General features: G+C 33.7%; 1 protein-coding gene and 1 long non-coding RNA gene across 12 annotated transcripts in view; one reads left to right on the plus strand and one right to left on the minus strand.

The window, feature by feature from the left end:
* Positions 1-15,192, plus strand: part of c19h1orf94 (chromosome 19 C1orf94 homolog) — a 40,320-nt gene that overhangs the window by 22,096 nt on the left and 3,032 nt on the right. For 2 of the 7 annotated variants that reach the window (XR_015517049.2, XR_015517050.2), the window contains exons 5-7: positions 9,323-9,441; positions 10,072-10,202; positions 10,352-10,459. Coding sequence is in view for 2 of the 7 variants with exons in the window: in XM_087295939.2 (XP_087152065.2) it covers positions 9,323-9,441; positions 10,072-10,139 (187 nt within the window). In the remaining 5 variants the exon portion in view is untranslated. Of the gene's footprint in view, positions 1-9,322; positions 9,442-10,071; positions 10,203-10,351; positions 10,460-10,633; positions 10,727-10,826; positions 10,986-15,192 lie in introns of those variants that run through there. The other 5 variants (XR_015517051.2, XR_015517053.2, XM_087295939.2 and 2 more) reach the window with 3 other exon arrangements.
* LOC141379157 (uncharacterized) overlaps positions 1-15,192 on the minus strand; it is a 50,360-nt gene that overhangs the window by 19,906 nt on the left and 15,262 nt on the right. The window contains exon 4 of one of the 5 annotated variants that reach the window (XR_015517054.2): positions 9,584-11,710. The exons of 2 other annotated variants lie outside the window; for them this stretch is intronic. This is a non-coding gene — a long non-coding RNA (uncharacterized LOC141379157). Of the gene's footprint in view, positions 1-9,583; positions 11,711-15,035; positions 15,173-15,192 lie in introns of those variants that run through there. 2 more of the 5 variants (XR_015517059.2, XR_015517056.2) reach the window with 2 other exon arrangements.

Here is a 15,192-nt window from a genome sequence, read left to right on the forward strand (position 1 = left end):
GTTACAGGTTTCAAGCTTTGGAACATGTAAATAGAGATCAAAGTTATGACAGAATTTTCAGTTGTGGGTGAACTATTCCTTTAAATAGATATTAGGGACTTACTCAATATACTAATTTTACAAGTGACTAGTAACTATTCTATTGTTACAAGTAACAAATTTCAATTTTTTTCTGCGATTTAGTAATAACTACAAATAATACAAGTGTCTATTAAAAAGTTACTAGTAACCAGTGGTGAAAAGAGTACTGAAGGATCACACTTAAGTTAAAGTACTATTACTTGACTAAAAATGTAGTGCAAGTAAAGGTGTCTGTTATAAATATTACAAATTGTAAATAGACCTTTCAAAAGGACTCAAGTGTAGTGAGTAGTGTGTATTACGCTGTTAAGCTGATGCATTTACATCTAATTTGTGGATGTGTGTACATGAAACATTCTGTAGTGCATTTAGTAATTTTGGTGACCAAAATTCAGTGTCTAGTCAGCATCTATGGACAATTTTATTTTGATGTCCAATAAAGACATCAAAGATGTTGATATTAGGCTGATTTTAGGTTGTGTTTGGAAAAATCTAGTGTATAATGCATGAAAGTCTAAATTCTTTCCAAAAGAAATTATATTTACATGTAAAAGACATGTTGAATGAAGTGTATTTGTAATGTTTTTACAGTTTTATTACTAGTATTATTTTTATTTAAAAGATACACTAGTAGCAGAAGTATATACTGGTCCATTCCTAAATTACATTTTAAAATGGCTTGCAATACTGTGTCCATGGCTTTGCAAGTTTTCACTGTACAGTTACCGCATGGCGATCGTGTAACCGGTTCCATGAGGGGAACTAATTGAATATGGAAGATGCTATTTGTTTGACTGTCTGTGGTGATGGATGCGCCTCATAACAGCCCTGAAATTCCAGATCATTCTTCAATCTTCAGTTATCTGCACTTGCTTCCTCTTTCATTCCCGCAAGCGGGGTGTACCATTTGTTTTCACTCTCCCTTCATCATACTTCGCTTTTTATCATGTGATCATTAATCACATGTCGATGACATGACTGGAACACGAACGCTCGTTTTTGTCCTCAAATGGCATGCAGCGGTGCGATGAGGGCAGACGGGTGAATTAGTGATGCATTATGGGAAGGCTGACTGGAGGCCTTTTGGGGGGGTGCAATAATTGTGCCCTAAGCACATGTGGAGGTGTGTATATGAGCTGCTGTGTCAAGGACTCGGAGGCCAAAAGCTGCAGGGACGAGTTCTGGATTGTGTAATTAGGGTGGCAAAAAGGAAACAAGAGCAGAATGAGGGGGGCACAGTGGCTCAGTGGGTAGCACTGACGCCTTACAACAAAAAGCTCGCTGGTTCAAGTCTTGGCTGGACCAGTTGGCAGTTTGCATGTTCTCCTCATGTTAGTGTGGGTTTCCTCCAGGTGCTCTGGTTTTCCCCACAGTCCAAAGACATGCGGTATGGGTGAATTGAATAAACTAAATTGACCCTAGTGTATGTGTGTGTGAATTAGTGCGTATGGGTGTTTCTCAGTACTGGGTTGTCACTGAAACGGCATCTGCTGTGTAAAACATAGTTGGTGGTTCATTCCACGGTGGTGACTTCTGATGAATAAGGGCCTAAGCTGAAGGGAAATTAATGAATGTGCATCTTAGTTTTAGTGTATAAGCAGAATAATTGACTCTGGTCTATGAATTGTACAAAAATAATGCACACTCATGCTATAACCTCCGCTTTGCATCATGACCACTTTACCACCTTGTGTGTGCATTATTTTTCCAATAAATCAGTGGCCTGTTGTCAATTATTTCTTACTTATTGCACAATTCTTATGGTTATTAACATAAAAAATATATATTTTTCTATTTTCGAAAGGGTGAATATAACTATTTTTATCAGTTATTTTATCAGATAATAGATATATAATTTATTTGAATGCATTTCAAGAGCACGATTGCATATCAGTCTGTGCTAATAGTGAAGCCGCTGGTTTTAATTATTCTAGCAACAGGAATCAATATAGGTTATGACTTCTGTTTTCAATTCTTTTACTGATAAAATCACACCATTAACAATCTGTGCAAGCTTTATGTCTTTGTGTGGTCTATAATCAATATAGGTAACATCCTTATTTCAAACGGCTACTATTATTAACAGCTAACCACTGTTCCAATCATTATTGGGTATCCAGATGGTACAAGCAAGCACAAATTGCTTCAGAACTACAACCTTACACATTTTCCATCACTGTCTTCATAACGGTCACCTTACAAATATGCTAATTCAATGATCCATCAGTGTCAAGCTTCAGGTCCAAATGCTAAATTAGATGCTGAAAGCAAGTACAAATTGACAATCATATACAATCATAGTGCTGTAATACTGTTAAAAATCACGATCATAATGTTTATGTCTATGCATGCTTAATATATAATTCATCATTAATAGATCCTTAAAATACTGGTGTCTGACATGCAGCAAGACTAGAAACTGTAGTGAACACTATGATTTTGTAAAAACATTGATTTAACTGATTATGACTAAACATGTCACAAACTGCTATTGAGAGTTTTCTAAATAAAATGAGAAGAGGTTTAGAAAGTTGAGTAAGTTACTTAAAGTAGTTTATCATTTATTAAATATATTTATTAAATATATTTAAATTACTTTTTTATTTAATTTGTTGTGTCTAAACAGTAAATTGATTACTCAATTAGACTTAATACTACTTAAAATTCACACAAATCTCAACATATATAAGAATTTAACTTAAATATTTACAAATATCTAATTGAGCTCATTTACTTAACCATTTGCAATTGTTGGACAAACCTAACGTCCTTTAGTTTAAAAATGGGGTTAATCAAATTTCTAAAGTAATTATTAACTCAATTTATTTATGTGCGATTGTCTAGATAAATGTAGCATTCTTTAGTTCATTTCTCAAAATATATTTCTATAACAAAAAAAATAAATGTCTCTTTCTATCTGAATTGGTTTATACTGTTAATTAATTGTATGTGCAGATTTTAAGAGAAATAGAAATATGAACTCTAATTAAATTACCTAATAATGAAAAATAATGTATTATATATATATATATATATATATATATATATATATATATATATATATATATATATATATATATATATATATATATATATATATATATATATATATATATATATATATAGCAGTAATTTAATTACAGCAACTAGTTATTTTGTAATTAATTACACTAAATACTTTTTAAAGTATGTGTGAAATCTTAATTTACAATATTTATTTTGCTAGGACACATTGTTTTTCTTTAGGTGAACATTTAGGGCCCTATCATACACCTGGCACAATTAGGTGCAAGACGTGTTTGGCGTGATGTGTTGCTATTTTCAGACCAGCGAAACAGTTATTTTCTCATTTTGCGTCACACTGTTTAAATAGCAAATCCTTTTGTGCCACTGTGTAGACTCATGGGTGTTTCGGTCCAAAATAGAGGTGTATTAAGATGCGTTGCTATTTTGAGAAACTGAAATAGACTATGCAATTGACCAGCTGAAAGCAGGTCTAAAGTCCAGCGCAGAGCGCGTTAGTTATGCGATTTAAATGCTTACACATTGCTTAATACACACAGGATGTACAGCAATACACAAATGTATTTACATATGAAAAAGAATTAGATGAATAAAATATTACAAAAGTTACTATTTTCTACATAAATATAAAAACCACATCCCCATGCATTCTTCACCTCAGAGAGCTTTTTTTCAGTTGATTCATGACAACTTGATTTTGTATAATGCTATTATTATTATTATTAGCAGTAATATTAATTATATGCATATTTATATTTGTTTTAATAAAAACAAGCTTAGATTTGTCCACCTGTCAGGTTTTGGACCATATGGGGTATAATATATGTGTGTTTGGATAAAACATAAAATAAAAACAAATCTGTTTTGAAACAAATCTTTGCGCTTAACAAATGAAATTAATTATGTCTTCAGTGGAATGCGTACAACACCGTTTTCTTATCCACGAAAGTAAAGGAGTAAAGTAAAGTGAAAGAGAAAGTAAAGAGACCGATTTTAAGAGTGAAGTGTTCAGTTTTTCCACTTACAAAGTTTGCCATGTAAATAGCAAATGCACCATTGTGTGATGCAACTGACTCTTAAAGGGAATGAGAGATGAGGCTCTGATTGGTTTAATGCACGTTATTGTAAAAACACACCCATAAATCATTAAGAAAAAAGCACAGCCCTGTTAGACCATGCACTGCAGAGTGATTCATGTTTTTCCGATCTTTAAATAACAAAAGCGGATTCCGTCACGCCCTTAATGCTTTTGCACCATTCACTTTGTGCCTAGATTAATAAAATAGAGCCCATGATCTATGCAAGTTAATCCACTAACCGTTTCGAGGGCCAGTGCTTATTTGATGATGTCAGTTTGATGACATCCACAAAATTTTTAACCGTGGCTCTGTTACAGTTTGCTATGAAAGAATGAACAAAGCCCCACCCTCAAAATTATCAACAGTTTTATTTGGAAGTACACCAACATAATGAAATAAACATCTTGTTCACATGGTCTTTAGAAAGCAAACACATTTTATTGTGGAAGTTCTTGCTACAATGCCTTCATATTACAGACTGTTGTTAGTAAAGAAAGCGTCTTGAAGAGGGTGGAGCATATCAGATACTAGTGAGCATTTGATTGGTCAGGATTTGATGGAAAACTGAAGTTTGAGGTGACGTGAAAGTTACTAGCTTATTGATATCCTAAAAAGTATTAATACTGATATTGGTTTCAATCAAAACTACTCCAGTCCAGTATACTGCTTTGGGGTGGCAACTGGGATGGTGAAACTCATCAACCCGTGCCACCTTTGTCAGTCTAAATGAGTCAGCACTTTCCTATAATCTGATGGTTTTATTTAGTGAGGCGGTTGGCTTGGCCGATAGTAGTAAAGTCACGCTGGTTATTGTGAATTATGAACCCCTTTCTGTGACTCGCACACAGCCATTTGTATTCATAATTTGCATTCATTCATCACACCTTAAACTTTGTGGGCTGTGTAAGTACTTCTAGGTGTGTGTGTGAGTGTATGAGCCTGGAGACTTGCTTTATAAAGATGTATTATCTGTGTGTAAAAGGAGGTAAAGGGAAGATTGGGGTAAAAGTCATCAGGACACTAAAAGAAGATAATCTTGTCGAGTTCAGACGTCATTTTTAATAGACTTCCAAGTGTGAAGTTTTAGCCATGAGGACTTACATTTAAATACATTTTTTTTATATTCTCATTTAGTTACAGCAAAATCCATGGAGTAATTTTTAAAAAGCTTTTCTAAATATTTCAAACAATTCAAACAAAACAGCAGGTTTCTCTGAAGCATCAGTGCACATATGTTTTGTTTTTCTGAAATCCTTTGACAAAAATCGTTTGATTAATAAGTGGTGAATAATATAATGATTAAAAAAAAACGTATTTGACTCTATTTTGAAAATAAATATTTTCTCAGTGAATATAGGCAATATATTTTGGTGCATTTAAACAAAACAGATTTATTAAACAAACATATTTATTAAAATAAAATTTCAGTCACCATGCATATATAGAAATAAAAAGATAGTACATTTAAAATCAAGCAAAATATTGGAAAACAAAAAATACAAACTACAAAATTTCAACAACATTTTATATACATTTTTGTTTCTCTTGATTTTTGCTCTTTACAAAAAAAAGAAAAAAATATTTTGTTTCTTTTTTGTAAAGAACAAAAAAAGAAAATGTATGTATATATATATATATATATATATATATATATATATATATATATATATATATATATATATATATATATATATATATATATATATATATACCAATATCATTTTTTTTATTTTCTTTTTTTTCCCTAACATATAAATTTGGGCTACTAAATTTATTTATTATTATAAGTTGCTTTGTTAGATAAGCTCCTGATTTGACTTCAGTATTGACTAAAGTAATGTATATGCATATGCACAAATATAATTTTGCATAGTTCCTTATAGAAAATATAAGTTTAAATGAGAGATTTGTGAGGGGTGTACTTATTTTTGCTGAACACTGTAAAAGTCTTTTTAAATCTCATTTAATTTAAATCTTTGCCAATAAAACAAAGGTTTCACCTAATTATGACCAAGGGCTTTTTATTTTTTTTCATTTATTAAATATTAAAATATATAATTTAGTATGACTACTAAACATTTAAATAGTACAGGTCAACATCTGTGAGCTTATTAATTTTTATAATCATATGGAGAATGACAACGTTAATTCACCCATATTTTGACATTTTACAACAAAAGTTAATACAAAAATAAAAGTGGACACTACTTATACTGTATATGTAATAAAAAGCTTAAACAATGTAAAAAAAAAAGCTAATAAATAAGTGTTCATGTAAAAAAAACAAAGATGTTTCTTTAAATTCAGAAGAATTTGCCCTCTCCTGTGGTTTGTAATGTAATGGCAGCACAAATGTCTTGATACCTCAGGCTGTTGTTGTTGCCATCTACTCTGCAGATCTTTTGCACACCCTCATACTGAATGTAACCCCAAACCATGATTTTTCCTTTTTCCTGCTTGACTGATTTCTGTAAGAATCTTGGGTCTATGTAGGTTCCAATAGGTCTTCTGCAGTATTTGTGATGATTAATATGCAGTTCAACAGATGAATCATTAAAATGTACATTCTTTTTCAAATGGTCAAGTCAAGTTATTATTCGTTGCTCTTACAACTCGGATCAAGGACAGGTAGTCTGTCTGTCTGTCTGTCTGTCCGTCTTTCTGTCTGTCTGTCTGTCGGTCTATCTATCAAACATGTTTTTATAGAAGATGAAACAACTCTTCTATTAAGTGTTACATTAAACAATTCAAGTAGAACATATTTACGACCTCATATAAAACTAGAGTGCAGTGAAGATAACTGACGATCATTCTCATTCTTGACAAATTTTTACAAGATTTTTTCAAATCAGAGTTGAGCTCTGCTGTTTCCGGCCTACCCTGAAGTGCCAATCAAAACAGCGGAAAGTTTGCAGCAGCCACAGATTTAACTCAGGGGTTCATCTTACACGTCTTTTTTAAGGTAAAATAAATATGTGTGCACTTTCCAGTGCCTCTGAACCCGTGTGCGCACAGCTGAATCATTTATGAACGTGCAAGGTGAATCCCGGTTTTGGAGAAAACAGATACAAAGGAGCATCTGCGAGTCTCAGATCAGCTGAACTGAAGTGTTATAGATGCTCAAACAACAGCAAGTAAATGTATTACCTCAGCGACACTGTCACATTCATGCGCATACAATATGTGGCTCTGATGATATTTATGAGATGGGAAACTAAAAGGGAGGTATAGGCTGCTTCAGATCAAGCCGCTTTGATGTCGTGTCACGACTGTGAATCTGTGGTCTTTTACATCTGAGGCGCCAAGGAAAAGAAAATGAAAGTCCTCTCTCAGATAGATAGAAAACCGAGCGTTATCTTCTTTTTATGCTTATTTTACTGGAACAGAGGCACATTTTGGATAAAAATGATGGAATAATGGCAAGAGATTGTTTCAGAGTAGTTCGAAGTATCTTGTTTGATGTAAACAATCTTCATATTTCCCCCATATTAACCATATAAAAGTTAACACCACCAGCATAAATAAAGCCTACAATCTTTTAACCTGTTGGTCTGAGTGACAAGTAAATAGCTTGAAATATAATAAACAGTTAAAGTCAAAATAATTAACCCTCTTTATATATATATATTAAATAATGTTTCATAGAGCAAGACTTTTTTCAAAGTACTTCCTATAGTAGTTTTTTCTTTTGTCAGGTAGTCTGTCTATCTATCCATCTACCCATCCACCTATCTTTCAAACCCCTGAAACAACAAGCATGTGTTTTTATAATGGCAAGTTTCAGAGCAGTTTGAAGTATCTTGTTTGATGCAAACAATCACGTGACTATAATTTCCCCCATATTAATAATATACAATCAAACAAGACGAGCATAAATAAAACCTACAATCATTTAACCTGCTGTTCTAAGTGGCAATTAAATAGCTAGAAATATAAAAAATACAATTAAAATCAAAATAATTAGCCCTCCTTTTCAAATATTTCCTGAATAATGTATAAGAGAGCAACAGATATTTCAAAGTATTTCCTATAATAATATTTTTTGTTTCGTCTGGAAAAGGTCTTATTTGTTTTATTTCAGCTAGAATAAACATTTAATTAATTTTTTATTATTAAAACCAGTTAAGATTAATATTATTATTCCCCTTATTATAAATCCCCCTTACTTTATCCCACCTATGATGAAAATCATCTTTTTTAAGCTGTTTGGACAGAACTGTGTGTACGTATAGTGTCCACAGTCATATTGGGGTGATGTAGACCATCAAGTATCTTTTTTTTTTAAATTGCACTGATGCTCTGCACCATCTTGGATAGTAAAAAAGACTATAGAATACACAAGACATGTCACTCGTAAACTTTTGAATGGAGAATAGTGTAACTGTCAATATGGCAAATGAAGACCCGTCTTCTAGTGGAGGAGCCAATCAGCGATCGCTATAGAATGACAATTCTCCAGGAAAGAGGCTCGGACCATACATGAGTTTCTGCAGATTTTGCGTGATACGAGCATTTAGAAATTAAACTCATGAGATGGTTGTTGTTTAATTTTTTTGGGCATTTGTAATGTGAAATGTAATTATAAGCTTAGCAGGAGAATTTGATGTTTCCCCATTCAAACAGAATTCCTGGGCATACTGCCCGAGAGGCGTTACAAAGATGGGCGCTGAGTGAAATGACTTGCCTTAAGGAGACTTTGATTGTAATCTTATGCAAACTAATTATTTACATTAACGTTTAATAATTTTGCTGTTTTTTTTAAGCAAAGAAACTTACAAATGTGGACAATATAATTAATCAAAGCAACATGAAACAACAAAATGTAATACTATTGCACTTTCAGTTAGTTTAATGCAGTTTGGTTCATGGTATATAAAGCTTAAATGAAGAAAACGTATATGGGGAAAACATTACCGGAACCATCTCTGCTGAAAATGTGGACAGGCACTAATGCACTGTATCAGTAAATCACTTCATAACTGTACTCCTTTTTCTAAAACTGATGACAGGACAAATTGACTTCTTACATGCTTTTGTAGAAACTCTTCTGCGATGCTGCTTGCTTCATTATTAATTGACAAAGAGTTGTGTTTTGATCGTTTTTTTTTTTTTTTTTTTTTGATCTGGCCTTTTTTCAGGTGTACATACCAGTCAACCCCTTATTTTTCTCCAATCTTCTGCCTCCCCATGGATTTGGCTTCAATCCATGCTATACTGTTGGAGATTTTTCCCTGTGGCCTTTTCAACATGGCAACTGGTAAGAATCCTGTTTCACACCACTTATGATAACACCTCCCATTGTTAGGAAAATTAACATTTGGCTCTAATGATCTTTGATTAACAAGCACCTCTTATTAAAATCTCCCAAACAACGATTACACAGGCACATGCATCACTAATATTTTCTGTTGGTTCTTTAATAGTCACACTTTGATTAGAAAAGTAAAAGGTCAACTTGCCAAATTTCACCTGGAGTGCAAAATGAGCATGCTTAACTAAAATATATGACATGCATCGTCTTGGGATATTAAAGGTGCCATAAAAGGCATTGATTGAATATGCTAAACGGCACCTATGATGCAAAATCCCTCACAGTATGCCTTTCCATGTACTGAATTAATTTTATTCAGCTATGCCTAGGAATATCCAAATTTTGGTTCAACAGCGCATTTAAGAGCTCACGAGGATCAGATTCAATAATATTCCCGTCACTGCTGAATGGAAACAGTAATTACATAGATTCAAGAGCAATGTCAGAAGCCCCTCAAATCTATCCACAAATCAGTGATTTAACAAGACATCTCTCAGTTTGAGCCTTTGTTTATCCACACTACACACCTCCATTGTGGAATTAATGTTAATTTTCCTTCTTATCTTATACCCGCAGTGTCAATTTTCCAGACAATGTAAATCCATCAGCAGCGGGCAGACAGGGCTTCCCGTGCCCGGCAAACGGTAAGGTTGATTTGCTCTGTTCTTTGAGGGGAAAATTGTAGCGCGGTCCGCATCAGTGAGAAGGTGAGGTGAAGTGTGTTACATCAAATTTCACGGGTCATCTGTGTTTCACAATGAAGCCCCTGCCAAGCAAAAACACGCTTGCTCAAGTATGAGAATGCGCACTGTGACGTTCGTAACCTTGCATTGTCTTTTTTTTTTTTTTTTGAAAGTGTGACTAGGGGCTAATTCCATTCGCAAGATGTGCCGAGTTGTGAATGACACATGCGATTATGTTCCTTTTAAAGCCTTTCAACTCAGCACTTATGCACTTGTCCAAGGTAAAAATTCCTAATTCTGCTTGTTCAGAGGAGATGAAAGCCATTTAAAACTCTCCGCCGCCGAGTTGCTGTGGGCTTGCAATTAAAGATAATGGGACAACATTTTAAGGGAAGCGTCGGAGATGTTGTGCCAAAAAGTGAATCATGTTTTCTTTTTTTACACTGAAATTATAGAATTAAAAGTCATCCAATACATACTGTAAAAAAGAAGAAGCTATTAACCTGAAATTGAGTGCTCAATGAAAAGACCATTGGGAAAAGCTACAGGTACAAAACAAGCTATTTGGAATAAATGTCAGCACATGTACACAGCATTCAGCTCAAAAATGATCACATTATATGACTACTTATTTTTTTTCTCTCGCAGAAGTCAAGGATGAATCACTTAAGTGCCACAAAAATAACCCTCTTATGAGTTTTATGTAACCAATGTTGCAATTTGTATTTTAGTTTTGATTCAGTTTAATATGAACTTAGTAATATTTATTTAATAAATAAATGACCTTTTTTGGAATTTAAACCCTCCAATTTAGCTATATTACTGAAATGAATATTCATATTAAGTGATTTGAATTTGAGTAGCAAGCAGGGAATCTTAAATATGCACAGAAAATACACACAAGGTAAGGGCAAGCCGCATAATTATAAAACAAATTCATGTGCAAACAGTAAAACTATATAATAAATTATAATAAAAGATTATTACTAGGCAAATGGTGAATTGCAGATAATACTGACATCCTCTGAACTTACACAAGCATAAAAAGAATTGATAGTGGGATTTCCTGAACAGGGTATATGCTCATAGACTTTAAATTTCAGCCAGCCAGCCTCAACACTTCCGGTTATAAAACGGCCATGTTTAAGATCTGGTTTCTTTAAAAATCTTTGATCTTCACTTCCTGATAGATACACAATATAAAGTGGGTCTCTGTTCTTTCAAGTGAGTTATGATTTCATACAAATACATACTAAAAAAGCTATTAACTTTAAAAAGAGCACTCAACAAAAAGGTCATTACAGGCACTAAACAAGAAGTTTGCAACAATATCAAAATTCATTCATTTTCCTTCGACTAAAGCCCTGCTCACACTATGAGCTCAATATCAACAGCCATGATTTTGTCATTGAGATAAATTTGGGAAATCCTAAAAGATTGCTAAAATGTTCAAACAGCCGCTTGGTGCCCGTTGCAATCAGATTTTCCCTCCGATAATGTTCTGGCAGCATCAGAAGATTTCAGACACCTTCCTGCAGTGTAAAAAAAGCTGCCGTGAGTGTCAATTCAAGAACCAATAGTAGCGCAGAATCTGATGACGCAATCCGTGCGACAATTCAAATGGCTGCGGGGAAATGTCAAAACAGTTTTCTCCTTATTGGTTTTATTATTGAGACACGCTGCGTGCAAAATTGCCACTACAGATTGTTTACGTTTGCTGTAGTGAGAGTCAGGGTTGGATGACGTCAAACTCTGGGAGAGTTGGTGTGCATTGAGAGTTGGGAGAGTTGGTTCAGTCTGACATTATGACAGTTAAGATCTTACTACAATCGTTTAGGATTATTAAAATAAATTAATGAATAAATAAATAAATAAATAAATAAATAAATAAAATTACAAATTAAAAATCACCGGCCTTTAGCCGCTATTTCAGAGGTCACAACAGTGGACTGAACTGCCAAGTATTCCAGCATATGTTTTACACAGTAGATACCCTTCCAGCTGCAACCCAGTATTCGGAAACACCCATACACTCATTCACACACATAGACTACAGAAAATTTAGTTTATTCAATTCAACTGTACCGGATGCCTTGGGACTGTGGGGGAAACTGGTGCACCCGTAGGAAACCCACGCAAACACGTAGAGAACATGCAGACATAACAACTGCTGTGTGTACTTCTTGCTGTGAGGCAACAGTGCTAGCCACTGAGCCACCGTGCCGCACACAATATAATTTAAAACACATAAAAAAAAAATAAATAAATAAAAAAAAACATTCCAGCTCAAAACTGATTTTACTTTCTGTGACTTTAACACAGGGGTGGGCAAACTCAGTCCTGGAGGGCCGGTTTCTTGCACAGTTTAGCTCCATACTTTAATCAAACACACCTGCTTATAGATTTCTAGTGATCTTGAAGACTCTGATTAGCATGTTTAGGTGCGTTTGATTAGTGTTGGAGCTAAACTGTGCAGGATGCGGGCCCTCTAGGACCGAGTTTCCCCACCCCTAACATAACTACTTTCTTTGTCAGTCTCAGTGGTCAAGGTTGAGCTCAGCAAGACTGACCCTTTTATCAATGATAACACATGAATCCTTCAGTTTATGCTCGCCATAGACCATTTCTTTTTTACATAAAGAAGAAGAAAGAAAAAAAACACTATAGCTCAATGTCTAGAGTAGTCATCTTCAGGCTGAACTTTAGAACTTTTCTACTCCAGCGTGACCATCACACCATAATACGGAAAAAAAGGAATTTTTATATGGCCAAATGAGAAGGAAATAACATAGGATGAAAGTGGAAGAAAACAAGGTTGATATCTTTATGTTGTTTCCGCACACTAGCATTACTTCAATATGCCATACAGTATGGGGTCTTGATTATTACGCCAGCCAAGTACACAAGAGCCTGTCTATCACGAGCAGTTTTATGATGAGTCACTGCCATAGAGATTTCTGCCTCTTCATGGCATCTGCTGCCAAACACTGCATCTGTGATTTCACCATTTTTGGGATGCATTATAAAGCTGTAAGCGTTCTTTCAACAGGCTGTCAAAGAATGAGAATCATTACTCTGCCAACGATTAGTCACCGCTGATTATCTGCAATCAGTTACAGTAATTATTACGATCGCTATTATATTAGGCAGGATCAGGGCAGGATTTTTGGACTGGGCCTGTGGGGGCATTGCTCATAGGGCTTTTGATTGACTTGGCCATTTATTGTTGATGATCAGGGCATTAATGTACAGTATGTGCATATACTGTAATGTTGGGTGTTCAGATAAGTGGAGACCTATATAATGCTTGCTGATTATGGTCCTTTAGCCTTTGGAGCTTCAAAAAGATTATTTGCTTTTTTATATTATATTGCATGCATTCTGAATAATAATAAAAAAAATACACAACTTGTTTCATGAAAATATTAAAAACATGTCAAAGATTATCAGAATTCATTAGAAAAACATTCTTTTCTGACACAAGTAGATTATTCCTATTTTTCGACACTGCAAATATGTGAAAGCACAGATGTCTGATTTACTCAATCATATTATTTGTGGTCTGCACCAAAAAATTCTGTTTCCCTTGTAAATTGGATTACTTTCAAATGATGTAATTCTGCAAATGTGCAGTCTGCTAAATTGAATTATGTAAGACAAATATGAAACAATCGAAGTACTGATATTGTTTCTGATGCTGACATAACTTAAACAGAAGTTACCATCATTGTTGTGCATGGGACTTAATGAGAAAAGAGAAAATGTTGATATTTTATTTAACGCATTGTATTATTATTATTATTATTGTGTGTGTGTGTGTGTGTACGTACAAAATGAGAAATGGCGAGATGGAATAGTGTTTAAGGTCTTGTTATGTTAGTGATTTACAAATGTAATTCTTTTCAGGCAGATATATATATATATAAAATGTTATAAATAATATATATATATATATATATATATATATATATATATATATATATATATATATATATATATATGTGTGTGTGTGTGTGTGTGTGTGTGTATGTATATATGTATGTATGTATGTATGTATGTATGTATGTATGTATGTATGTATATATATATATATATATATATATATATATATATATATATATATTTACATATAAATTATTAATAACATTATATATATATATATATATATATATATATATATATATATATATATATATATATATATATATATATATATATATATATATATATATATATATATATGATATTATAAATAATTTACTTGTAAATATATATATATATATATATATATATTATTCATAACATTACATATCACATTTGATTTTAATGTGTCTGCACATATAACGCTAATGTCTTGTTTTTTTCTATAAGTGACTGTTCATTACTCAAGCATTTCATAACATAAATATTGTTTTTTTGAAGGTTTATTTAGACCACCATCAATTCCTTAAAAAAAAAAACATCTCCAAAACACAGTGTTCACAACATGGCCCTGAGCAGGACAACACCATGGGTCACAATGGGAATCCCTGTAACATCTTTTCAGACTAAGTGCCCTTTCAGCCTTTCTTTTTGGATGAGTTTCTCCCTGAGCAAAAATTTCATCATCGTGCACACAAAAGTACACAGTTGATCTCTCCATCTGCAGCAGGGACGCTAATAACCCGGAGCGCAGATGCACACCTGAACAGCGGCCGTGACGAGCTGAGCGCGCGATCAATCAATAATACAGCGCCCTTGCAGTGCTGTTCAGATCGTCTTCCCCTGCCCTCCAGTGTCTGAAATATTTAAAGCGCTTGACATCAAATGAATACATTAATTTTAATTGTGCACATATCAGCTCTCGATTGGTGCAAGCTGCAATCGGTGCAATCTCGAAGAGATGCTGCTGTGGTTTCCTTCATGTTACGTGTTGCTTTGGCTTCTTTAGGCTAAATGCCTTTACACACCTTCAAATGGAGCAAGGTTTACTCACAACCTCCATGTTGTCAGACCTTTAAGGAAAGTTTGATTT

The sequence above is a fragment of the Danio rerio genome, chromosome 19 (assembly GCF_052040795.2).
Source record: "Danio rerio strain M-AB ecotype USA chromosome 19, GRCz13ab, whole genome shotgun sequence".
Lineage (NCBI taxonomy): Eukaryota > Metazoa > Chordata > Actinopteri > Cypriniformes > Danionidae > Danio > Danio rerio.